Source organism: Mytilus californianus, unplaced genomic scaffold, assembly GCF_021869535.1.
Source record: "Mytilus californianus isolate M0D057914Y unplaced genomic scaffold, xbMytCali1.0.p SCAF_7, whole genome shotgun sequence".
Classification (NCBI taxonomy): Eukaryota; Metazoa; Mollusca; class Bivalvia; order Mytilida; family Mytilidae; genus Mytilus; species Mytilus californianus.
In genome coordinates, this window is record NW_026262723.1 from 78,309,582 (window position 1) to 78,322,659 (window position 13,078).

The 13,078-nt window shown below is 32.2% G+C and overlaps 1 protein-coding gene across 2 annotated transcripts in view; it reads left to right on the forward strand.

Moving 5' to 3' along the window:
- LOC127710245 (AP2-associated protein kinase 1-like) overlaps positions 1 to 13,078 on the forward strand; it is a 51,250-nt gene that overhangs the window by 20,553 nt on the left and 17,619 nt on the right. For both annotated transcript variants that reach the window (XM_052216015.1, XM_052216014.1), the window contains exons 5-11: positions 1,896 to 2,017; positions 2,682 to 2,763; positions 3,481 to 3,613; positions 4,336 to 4,439; positions 6,967 to 7,049; positions 7,585 to 7,712; positions 8,956 to 9,431. In XM_052216015.1, the coding sequence (XP_052071975.1) occupies positions 1,896 to 2,017; positions 2,682 to 2,763; positions 3,481 to 3,613; positions 4,336 to 4,439; positions 6,967 to 7,049; positions 7,585 to 7,712; positions 8,956 to 9,431 (1,128 nt within the window). The remainder of the gene's footprint in view (positions 1 to 1,895; positions 2,018 to 2,681; positions 2,764 to 3,480; positions 3,614 to 4,335; positions 4,440 to 6,966; positions 7,050 to 7,584; positions 7,713 to 8,955; positions 9,432 to 13,078) is intronic.

The following is a 13,078-nucleotide window of genomic DNA, read 5'->3' on the forward strand; positions in this document are numbered from 1 at the left end:
TCAACAAAAATTGAATATATGGGGTTCTTTGATATGCTGAATCTAAACATGTATTTAGATTTTTGATTATGGGCCCAGTTTTCAAGTTGGTCCAAATTGGGGTCCAAAATTAAACTTTGTTTGATTTCAACAAAAATTGAATATATGAGGTTCTTTGATATGCTGAATCTAACCATGTATTTAGATTTTTTATTTGTAGGCCCCGCTATCAAATTGGTTCATATTGAGGTCAAAAGGGTCCAAAATTAAACTTTGTTTGATTTCATCGAAAATTGAATTATTGGGGTTCTTTGATATGCCAAATCTAACCGTGTTTTTAGATTTTTAATTTGGGTCCTGTTTTTTAAATTGGTCTTCATTGAGGTCCAAAGGGTCCAAAATAAAACTTAGTTTGATTTTAACAAAAATTGAATTCTTGGGGTTCTTTGATATGCTGAATCTAAACATGTGTTTAGATTTTTGATTATGGGCCCAGTTTTCAAGTTGGTCCAAGTTGGGGTCCAAAATTAAACTTTTTTTGATTTCAACAAAAATTGAATATATGGCAATGTATGGGGTTCTTTGATATGCTGAATCTAACCATGAATTTAGAGTTTTTATTTGTGGGCCCCGCTATCAAATTGGTTCATATTGAGGTCAAAAGGGTCCAAAATAAAACTTTGTTTGATTTCATCAAAAATTGAATTATTGGGGTTCTTTGATATTCCAAATCTAACCGTGTATTTAGATTTTTAATTTTAAGTCCCGTTTTTTAAATTGGTCTACATTAAGGTCCAAAGGGTCCAAAATTAAACTTAGTTTGATTATAGCAAAAATTGAATTCTTGGGGTTCTTTGATATGCTGAATCTAAACATGTGTTTAGATTTTTGATTATGGGCCCAGTTTTCAAGTTTGTCCAAGTTGGGGTCCAAAATTAAACTTTGTTTGATTTTAACAAAAATTAAATATATGGGGTTCTTTGATATGCTGAATCTAACCATGTATTTTGATTTTGGACATTGGACCATAATAGGTAAATTAAAAAAATTCAAGTTCTTAGACCACATTCTTTCTGTGTCAGAAACCTATGCTGTGTCAAATATTTAATAACAATCCAAATTCAGAGCTGTATCAAGCTTGAATGTTGTGTCCATATTTGCCCCAACTGTTCAGGGTTCGACCTCTGCGGTCGTATCAAGCTGCGCCCCAGCGAAGCATTTTATTTTTTATTTTAAACTGTACATGCGCTGCTTGCATGACCATCTTGAGTTGCTCATCATCTGGTTGTACTAAATAATTACTGACAGACTTGGTAGTGTTCCTAGCTATGAAGGGGCTTCTGATGAAGTTTTCAGTCCTTACATGCTTTGATACGTCATTGTGGACATTGTGGTCAATGTTCTGGTCTCTATCATAATTTTATTGCAGACTTTGCAAAAGGCATATGATATGTATATCGTTAGATTTGTCAAACAGCCCACGTTTCTTTTTAAGCAGCATAAGAACCTTCTTGCAGATGAAAATACATCCACCATGATTACAATTTTTACTATTCTGGCATACAGACAGAGAAATATGACTCAAAAGTTCCAAACAAGTTCAAATTTTTCCATGTTTGTAATACCCCATTATCATGAGAACCACTGATTATGATTGGCTTAATAATGTAATCATGAGAAACATCAATTTTCATTTGCTGATCACGATTGTCTCCCTTAGGAAAAGTTAAAATCGGGGAACCAACATTTTTTTTCATGTAGATTTTCCAAAAATCATGTTTTGGAGCTTTTTTCAAAAACACAATTGTGCAATCAGGACAAGGGGTGAAAATCGTGTAGTTCACACCTGATTTGTGAAAGTTGGTAGGTATGCAATAGTTTTATGTATTATATTAGTTTTAACATTATTATTTCAGGTTGAGAATTTATTATTATCAGATAGTCACCATTATGTATTATGTGATTTTGGGAGTTCTACTGCCAGAGTTTTAGATCCTAGTCAAATAAATGTGTCACAAATTGAAGAGGAAATTCAAAAGTAAGATGTTTTTATTACTTGAGTCTTGAATACATAACAAAAACTGATGAATATTCTTAAGTGTAAAAATATAGATTCAATCAAGCCAATAAATGCATTCCAGAATTTCCATTTTTTGCAGTAACCCTTTCATTTAAATGCAGAACTTTTAGGTAATTAGATTAGCAGTTTCATTTGTAATTTACATCCTTATTTAATTCATTAGCTTACGTAATCATATCAGGTCAAATCTTTTCAACAATTTCAAGGACATTTATATGCTAAAAATTGTAAGTGAATTGCCTCAGTGGTCTATTAGCGTGCTAAGAGGAGGTTCTGAGATCTATCCTGGCTGGGTCAAACCAAAGAATTGAAAATGAGTATTGGCTGCTTCTCCATTAACCATGCAGCATTTAGGAGTCACAGCAAAGACTGGTTGACTCAAAGTTAGAAAAATTTGTCCAGTCTGGTGACATGTTTTCCGAGTGACTGTTACCATTTTGACTAGCATGATAAAAATCTGGCTCAGCTTGTCTGTCTATTATCATGATTATTTGTGATGGTGATGCATTGATGGCTGTTTGTTATGTTATACACAAGTAGTTTTGATTTATTTGTTTTTCCTAACTACATGCAACTTTTAGGCCAACGTGATTTTGTATTAAATGTTATTGTATATTTTCAGGTACACAACAGTATCATATAGGGCACCAGAAATGATAGATCTGTATAATGGTAAACCTATAACAACAAAGTCAGATATTTGGGTAAGATATCATATAGGGCACCAGAAATGATAGATCTGTATAATGGTAAACCTATAACAACAAAGTCAGCTATTTGGGTAAGATATCATATAAGGTCCCAGAAATGATAGATCTTTATAATGGTAAACCTATAAAAACAAAGACAGATATCATATAGGGCACCAGAAATGATAGATCTTTATAATGGTAAACCTATAACAACAAAGTCAGATATTTGGGTAAGATATCATATAGTGCACCAGAAATAATAGATCTATATAATGGTAAACCTATAACAAAAAAGTTAGATATTTGGGTAAGATATTCTTGCAAGTCGATCTGCATTATACTTGAATAATTTGTAATCTTGTACAATATTCATATAAAAAAAACCATGGCATATAAGTTTGAATGACTAGATATTGACAGCATTCAAATTATTTTGAAGCTCTTTTTAAAAACATTTTTATAGTTAATACCATTTCCTTCTTCAGTTTCACATCTTACAATATCACTAAGCCTGAGTGAGCCAACACCATCCTCAGTCATCTCAATTAGACAGTGGGTTTATAGATATAGATTAACATATCTGGGTTTCATGCAGATTGCTTTGACTCACTCTTCAACTCTTTTTTTTACAAAAATAGAAACTAGAGGCAAGTGTTCAAAAATTTGAAAATTAGGCTACATAGCAATAGTTTAGTTTGATACATGTAAAACTTTTTTGTTTGTTTGCAGGCATTAGGATGTTTTCTATATAAGCTATGTTTCTTCAGCTTGCCATTTGGAGAGAGTACTTTAGCTATTCAATCGGGTAACTTCACCATTCCAGATGAATGTAAATATTCAAATAAACTGTTATCTTTAATAGGTGAGTATTGCTTTTGTATGGAAAATATTTCTAAGTATCTGTAAAACATATTGAAAACTTAGAACAGGCTGCTTAGGATAAACCTAGACAATAATGCTATAGGGCTGTTCTATTATTGATGTGAGAGGATGGCAAGGGAGTTCCAAAATCCTCCTACAACCAACTTACTTCCTGTAGTAATTTTGTAAACCTCAAATGGACATACATGTAAAGCAAAAATTTGATCTACAGGGTGTGTCCAAAAATAATGCTTCCCTTCCTGCCCTAACACATGCATTTTAATGGAGTAACCCTAATAAGAATACACATGTGAAATTTTGTTTAAATAGATCAATGAACATGAAGCTTTTTTTTGTTTCAAGGTAAATTTCTGATTGTTTGTGTAACATTTGAATTAAAGAAACTTAAAAGAGAAAACAATTCATTGTATGTTTTAATGTAATGAGGGTAAATAGAAAGTAATTTACAAAATTCTTACAGCTTATATACTTGGGTGTATAAAGAACAAAGATATTAATCTTGTTTGTTATAGAATAGGTGGACCATAAAAAAAAACTTGGACTGCCTATTAAAAAAGTAACAATTGTTAATACTAGCCGATCAAATAATTGGATTGGTAACAAACAGATGATTGAAATCTTTTTTTTTGCTAAAGATAATAAAAGAATTCATAGATCACCTATTAACAAACAAGCAAACTGTACTTTCATGCTATTTTGTAGGGTATATGTTGGAAGTTGATCCTGAAAAGAGACCTGATATATTTCAAGTTTCTCATTTAGCATTTAAATTAGTTGGAGGAGAGACTCCTATTCCTAACATGAATGTAAGTACTATAGAAACAAAATATATCTAAGTTGATTATTGTGAATTTGTACCGTAATTTTTTTAAAGGATATGCCTGAAATAGTCTTACAAAAAAATGTGTATATGGTAACCATGGTTGATATAGCAATATAAAAAATTGTCTAATATCTCCACAGGAACAAAGCAAAATATATTTGGCAAGTTTTGGTTTAAGAGCATTTGACAGGAAAGACATGTCTGTGAACATACTTCAATATGTGAATAACCAAAAATAGTTAATATTTTGTTGAATTCTAGGATTGTGTTGTTTGATATTAAGGATGTAGTCATGTCAGGTTAAGGGATTTTTGTCAAATGTTCGGTCTCCTTGGGTTTTTGTTGAGCCTGCGAAATTTATTTCACGAAAGCGAGAGACAGCAATCCCAGATTCCGTCGTCGGCAGCAGCAACAATTAGGTTTAGTCTGTGGTTAAAGTTTTTTAAGACGTCAATAAATTTGTCAAACCTACATGGAATTTTATGAAATTTGGACAGAAGCTTGTTTGTGACCAAAATACAGTATCCAGAGCAAAATTTTGAATATATTTATTCATTTTTCCGTATTTTACTGATAATTGGACTTAGTTTTTATACGCCCGTCAATTTTTGACGGGACGTATACAAATGTCCGTCTGTATGTCCGGCGTAAACATGTCGCACCGTAACTTGAGAATGACTTATCCAAATTTCATGAAACTTAACATAGTTGTTTCTTATGATTGTCAAACGATCTGTATACTTTTTGGTGAAATTAAGATTAAAACTTTTTGAGTTACGGGACTTAGTAACTAAAACAGGTGTGTGTTTTTTTTCACATGTCGCGCCGTATCTCAAAAACAATTTATGATTATTGCTTAAAACTTTACACACTTCTTAGTTATATTAATCTTAAGATCTGTATACTTTTTGGTGATGATTCAAAATTTTATTTTAGAGATATTGAGTATTTTGTTAAAATAGGGGGAGGGGTTTTTCACATGTCGCGCCGTATCTCAAAAACAGTTTATGATTATTGCTTAAAACTTTACACACTTCTTAGTTATATTAACCTTAAGATCTGTATACTTTTTGGTGATGATTCAAAATTTTATTTTTGAGTTATTGAGTATTTTGTAAAAAAAGGGGGAGGGTTTTTTCACATGTCGCGCCGTATCTCAAAAACGATTTATGATTATTGCTTAAAATTTTACACACTTCTTAGTTATATTAATCTAAAGATCTGTATACTCTTTGGTTTTGATTCAAAATTTTATTTTAGAGATATTGAGTTTTTTCTAAAAAAAAAAAAGGGGGTTTTCGCATGTCACGCCGTATGTCAGAAACTATTTATGCTTATTGCATAAAAATTCACACACAAGACGACGGGCGTATCATGCGCTCATGGCGCAGCTGTTTATTTTACACTTAATATTCAGATTCAGTCTGGGGTTAAAGTTTTTCAGTCATCAATAGCTTTGTCAAACCTTCATGGAATTATATGAAATTTGGACAGAAGCTTGTAAATGACCAAAATACAGTATCCAGAGCAAAATTTTGAAAATAATTATTTTCATTTTTCTGTATTTTACTGATAAATGGACTTAGTTTTTTTTACAATCAACAAGTAGATACAGTCTGGGGTTAAAGTTAGTTACACACCAAATACTTTGTCAAACCTTCATAGTATCTTATGAAACTTTTTATGATTAAAAGATAATGTCTGCAGCAAACTTTTGAAAAAATATTTTCATTTTCAGTATTTTTCTGATAGATGGACAGTCTGGGATTAAATTTTTTTGACATGATAAGTTTGCTTACCTTCATGGATTGTTACGAATCTTGGACAGAAGCTAATCTTCAAGACCAAGAAATAGCATCTAAAGAGAAAGTGATTTTTTTTAAAATTCTGTATTTTACTGATAAATGGACTCCCTTTTTAAGTCAACATTACACTTTTACACTGACAGCAGCAATTGTAGGTGAGACACAGGGTTCCAGGGAACCCCTTATGAATTTTTTCCTATGATACAGGGTAAAATATTTTACCCCATATCACCCACTTTTCTTTTCATAGAATACTTCAATAGCTCATTAAAAGGTTACCAAAATTCAAGCAGATTCTAGATTTCTTTTCTTACAATTTGAGACCTAAATAGTTCTAATGCTAAATATAAAGTAAAAGTCTGAATCAGCCTTTTCCTGCCATTATTTTAAATTTCAATTTCTCGAAAAGGAGTTCCATAATCTATCATTATTTTAAGGTTATTTTGTTCCTTAACTAATGCTCTTCTGACATATGGTATCTATTTCAAGTTCTAGATTTTTTTAAATTTCACCTGACTACATCCTTTGAATAAGTCATTTAACAAACATCCAAATTATATGAATTCATATTTGTCTGTTTCATGCTGATAACAATTATTCTGGAAAAAATATAGATGTATGTTTGTCTGATATAATGTCTGCATATTCCTGTAATATGTTCATGTGATCATGTTCATTCACATAGCTGTTTGTTTGTTTTTCCAGAATTTAGAAATACCAGATTTTTCAAGAATACCAGTTCCTATGACAGAAACTGAAGCCAGACAAATCAAAACTTCCTCAGTCAAGTAAGTCACTAGCTAAGAAGAATTGAAATAAATGACAAGTTGTTAATCATGTTAGAAACTGAAGGTGATCATTTAAACTCCCTTAAATGTGTGATTGAAGGCCTCAGGAAAGATTTATAGCTCACTGTGTTACCTTCATTATAAAACAAAAATTATTGTTATTATTATTGTAATAGAATTGAACAATTTCTGGGGGTACATAGGAATTATAAACTAGTCAGTCAGAACCACCATCTTTGCTTTTGATAGAATGTGCTTCAAACAGTTTGAAAGATAATTTTATATGCAAACAACATTATATGCTGCAGATTTTTTTTGTACTTTTCATTTTATCCAGAGGTATGCCCTTTTCAACTTAAGAAATATGAACTTTTTCACCCCAACATAAATTTTTTTTTAAGTACTCACCTTCTCATCTCGTTTTCCATGTTTTATACTTGTAACTTGATAAAATGTTAGATCTTAGTAGGAAGTTCCTGTCCATTGAAATTTATAAAAAGTTAACGATAAAATGATTTTCTTACATTGCATTTAGAAGTGTGATAGCTCCATCAATAGAAAGTACAACAGTTACACCAAGGTCAAGGCCTAAAGGTCAGGCTGTACCAGCACCTCTTGGGTTACCAACATCTATAGCTCCAAGAAAACGTCCTACAGCTCAAGGTAAATATAGTAAACATATCAATGATTTTATATAACATGAAATATTTCTCCCCAAAACAGTAGGTTAAAACAACTGTTGTGGGTATTTCTCATTTATAAATATTTGGACATTTCTCAAGTTAAATAAGTGTGTACATGGTTCATCAAATTTAATCATGCTTATGTGTTAGGGAAATCTTGAATTCTTTATATGCTCTCTTTGATAGCATCAAACAAGTTCTTGATGCATCCTATAGTGACATGTAGAAAAATTTGATTAGCTCACTATGGCCATTGTTACTCTTTCAATCGTTAGTAAACAAAGGTATTAAGCATTTGATGGACCACCATACAAACATGCAATCTAATGGTATGCAAAACTTACTCAAAATGACAGCAAGATATTTTTGAATTGAAAAAGAAATAAATCAACTTTTAACATATTCACGTTTATACTCCTTTACAGCAAAAACTGAAAAATGTAAAAGTAAGATGTGGTATGCATGTTAATCAAAAAAATCTCAACTTTTTTAATGCTCCACCAAAGTTTTACAATATTTTCTTTGCTTACTACATCCAGGTCTATTTAGGTAAAAACATGGTTAATAATGGTCTATACACTCAAATTGAGAGCTGTTACAATTTTAATCTAATTGAAAATAGCAAAATGAGGCCCCAAAATTATGAAAATAGAAGAACCTATGCAGGATAAATTTAGTACTAGTCATCATAGTCATGGTATTCATTCACATGAATTTTTAAATTTCGAAGCAAAACATTCTGTGTCCCTAATAGTCGAAGCAAAACATACTGTGTCCCTAATAGTCAAAGCAAAACATACTGTGTCCCTAAAAGTTGAAGCAAAACATACTGTGTCCCTAATAGTCGAAGCAAAACATACTGTGTCCCTAATAGTCGAAGCAAAACATACTGTGTCCCTAATAGTTTCAAAAGTTTTGGTATTTATAGGAATTTTAAACCTTATTTAGCTTTTCTTATTTAATTCCATCTTAATTATCATACAAAGATTGATGATGTTAAGATATGATGCATGCAGACTGCCATGCTTAATCATAAATATGTAATTAAGGGTTAATATTTTGTAGCTTTATTGTAAATATTAACGAAGTTCTGTGAATTTTTTTGTTGTTTGTGTTTTTTTAAATAAATTCAGACATCATTGTGTTACAATTTTTTTTTTTGTGAACACTATATAATTGACATTCGTTCTAAGTATTAAAACTAAGTCATTTTGAATTTATAGATCCGCCCCCTGTTCAGCCAAGTCAGCAACAGGCTATGTTGCAGAAGCAGGCACAGCAGCATCAACAAGCTCTTCAGCAACAGGCTTTGCAACAAAAAGCGTTACAGCAACAAGCCTTACAACAACAACAGGCACTTCAACAACAGCAGGCTCTTCAACAACAACAGGCTTTAAAGCAACAGGCCATGTTACAACAGCAGGCCTATCAACAACAGATGTATCAACAAAGTACTGCTTATACACAACAAATGAATATGCAACAAACTCAATATATGCAACAACAGCCATATTTGAATGCTCCTCAAATGCCAATGTCTCGGTCATTCCATGGACAATCTACTCCTAGTCAACCCATTGTTAATAGCAATAGCTTGGACAATATGTATTCAAAGGCTTATGTGATAAAGGATGACAGTGGAGATTTTAAAAAGCCTCCTGTTCCTCCTAAACCAAAACCTACCAAGGATAACTATGGGGTAGGTTACATATGTCCTCCTAAACCAAAACCTATCAGTGATAAGTATGAGGTAGGTTATGTGTGTCCTCCTAAACCAAAACCTTCCAAGGATAACTATGGGGTAGGTTACATATGTCCTCCTAAACCAAAACCTATCAGTGATAAGTATGAGGTAGGTTATGTGTGTCCTACTAAACCAAAATCTACCAATGATAACTATGGGGTAGGTTACATATGTCCTCCTAAACCAAAACCTATCAGTGATAAGTATGGGGTAGGTTATGTTTGTCCTAAACCAAAACTCACCAAGGATAATTATGAGGTAGGTTATGTGTGTCCTCCTAAACCAAAACCTACCAGTGATTAGTATGGGTTAGGTTATGTGTGTCCTCCTAAACTAAAACCTACCAAGGATAATTATGAGGTAAGTTATGTGTGTCCTCCTAAACCAAAATTTACCAGTGATAAGTATGGGGTAGGTTACATATGTCCTCCTAAACCAAAACCTACCAGTGATAAGTATGGGGTAGGCAACAACATTCTAACAGAAACCAATTAGTCGAGTATCATTTTTGGTATTCGATACTCGGTACTACCGAGCGATACTCGAGAACTCGAGTAGCGATACTCGAGAACTCGAGTACTCGTTGACATCCCTAATTTTTATTATACGACCGCAAAAATTAAAAATTTTTTGGTCGTATATTGGTATGACGTTGGCGTCGTCGTCGTCTGGCGTCGTCCGAAGACACATTGGTTTTCGCACTCTAACTTTAGTTTAAGTGAATGGATCTCCGTGAAATTTTACCATAAGGTTTAATACCACAAAAGGAAGGTTGGGATTGATTTTGGGGGTTATGGTACCAACAGTTAAGGAATTAGGGGCCAAAAAGGGGCCAAAAATAAGCATTTTTGTAACTTCCAGACATAACTTGTGTGTTAGTGTATGGATCTCTCTGACATTGTACCACAAGGTTCCATATCACAAAGGAAATGCTTGGATTGGTTTTGGGGGTAATTGCCTCAAAATTTTAGGAATTAGGGGCCAAAAAAGGGGCAAAAAACAAGCATTTTTCTAGTTTCATGATAATAACTTGTGTGTAAGTGTATGGATCTTTCTGAAATTGAACTACAAGGTTCCATATCACAAAGGGAAAGCTGGAATTGAGTTTGGGGGTAATTGCCCAAAACATTTAGGAATAAGGGGCCAAAAAGGGGCTAAAAATAGCATTTTTATAGTTTCCAGACAATTACTTGTGTTCAAGTGTATGGATCTCTCTGAAATTGTACTGCAAGGTACCATACCACAAAGGGAAGGCTGGGAATGATTTTGGGGGTAATTCCCTCAAAATTTTAGGAATAAGGGGCCAAAAAGGGGAAAAAAACAAGCATTTTTCTAGTTTCAGGACAATAACTTGTGTTCAAGTGTATGGATCTCTCTGAAATTGTACTGCAAGGTACCATACCACAAAGGGAAGGCTGGGATTGAGTTTGGGGTGATGAATCATAAGGGGTTTCAAAAAATTTGGGGGGGGGGATTTTTTTTTTTTCCTTTTTTTTCTTTTTTTTCTTTTTTTTTCTTTTAAAATTTTCCATTTTAAGTTGGTTATTTCTGATTTATATTTAAAAGCAAATAATAATGATATGGTAGGAGATACACACCAAACAGGATGTGTAAATTATTATATAATAAGTATTGTGCAATAGCAAGAAATTTTCAATTGCACAGTATTGCACAATAGCAAGAAATCTTTCATTGCACAGTATTGCGCAATAGTAAGAAATCTTCAATTGCACAGTATTGCGCAATAGCAAGAAATATCCAATAGCACAATATTGCGCAATAGCAAGAAATTGTCAATTGTACAGTATTGCGCAATAGCAAGAAATATTCAATTGCACAGTATTAATTGCTTATTTCTTGACCAATTTCAATGGGGTTTTATTCTTGAATTCTTGGGGTTCTTTAATATGCTGAATCTAACCGTGTATAAAGTTTTTGGATTTTGGGCCCCGATTTTAAATTGGTCCACATTGAGGTCCAAAGGGTCCAAAATTAAACTTTGTTTGATTTCATCAAAAATTGAATTATTGGGGTTCTTTGATATGCCGAATCTAACCGTGTATTTAGATTCTTAATTTTTGGTTCCGTTTTCGAATTGGTCTACATTAAGGTCCAAAGGGTTCAAAATTAAACTTAGTTTGATTTTAACAAAAATTGAATTCTTAGGGTTCTTTGATATGCTGAATCTAAACATGTATTTAGATTTTTGATTATGGGCCCAGTTTTCAAGTTGGTCCAAATCGGGGTCCAAAATTAAACTTTGTTTGATTCAACAAAAATTGAATATATGGGGTTCTTTGATATGCTGAATCTAACCATGTATTTAGATTTTTGATTTTTGGGCCCCGTTATCAACTTTGTCCACATTGAGGTCAAATGGGTCCTAAATTAAACTTTGTTTGATTTCATCAAAAATTGAATTCTTGGGGTTCTTTGATATGTTGAATCTAACCATGTATTTAGATTTTGGATATTGGACCATAATAGGTGAATGTCCAATTTAATAAAAAAATTTAAGTTCTTAGACCACATTCATTCTGTGTCGGTAACCTATGCTGTGTCAAATATTTAATCACAATCCAAATTCAGAGCTGTATCAAGCTTGAATGTTGTGTCCATACTTGCCCCAACTGTTCAGGGTTCGACCTCTGCGGTCGTATCAAGCTGCGCCCTGCGGAGCATTTTATTAAAGGATATATTTCCTCATTACATTACATTGTGTGGATAAAATTGTTAACATTGATAGATAAGTTGCAGATCTATATTAGTTTGTGACAAATGAAAGAAAAAATATTGGGAACTATATTACTTATATATATAAAGTTTGATTACACTGAGTGTTTTTAAATAATTTTCACCTATTGTCAGATAACAAAGCATCTGGTAAATATCTTATCACACAATTATAATTGGAGTGACAGATCTATTTGAAAATTTTCTGTTTCCTAAGTGTTGATGATGATAAGATCTGTAGGACAGTATAAATAAAATTTGAAATTTACTCTTCATTATTAGACATTTTGAAGATAATTACAGATAAGTTTTATAGATTTTTAATAGATATTGTATTAATGATAAATGACATTATGGATTTTTTTCTTCTTTTCTTTGGTAAATTGTTTGAAGAATTTTGTGGTAGGTTTGTTTTGTTATTCTGAACCTATTTTCTGAATGCTATTTACTTTTTTTGATGAAGCAACTTCAAAAACTAAGCTTAGTTTGTCTATTAATAAACATATATTCAGATTTCTGATTTTGGGCCCAGTTTTCAAGTTTGTCCAAATCGGGGTCCAAAATTATACTGTGTTTGATTTCAACATAAAATGAATATATATAGGGTTCTTTGAAATGCTGTATCTAAACCTGTATTTATTTTCATTATTAATTAGATAATACCACATTGAGGTTCAAAGGGTCCTAAATTAAGCTTTTGTTTGATTTCATCAAAAATTGAATTCTTGGGGTTCGTTGATTTGCTGATTCTAACAATGTACTTAGATTTTGGATATTGGACCATAATAGGTAAATGTCCAATTTCAAATATTCAATCACAATCCAAATTCAGAGCTGTTTTAAGCTTAAATGTTGTGTCCATACTTGCT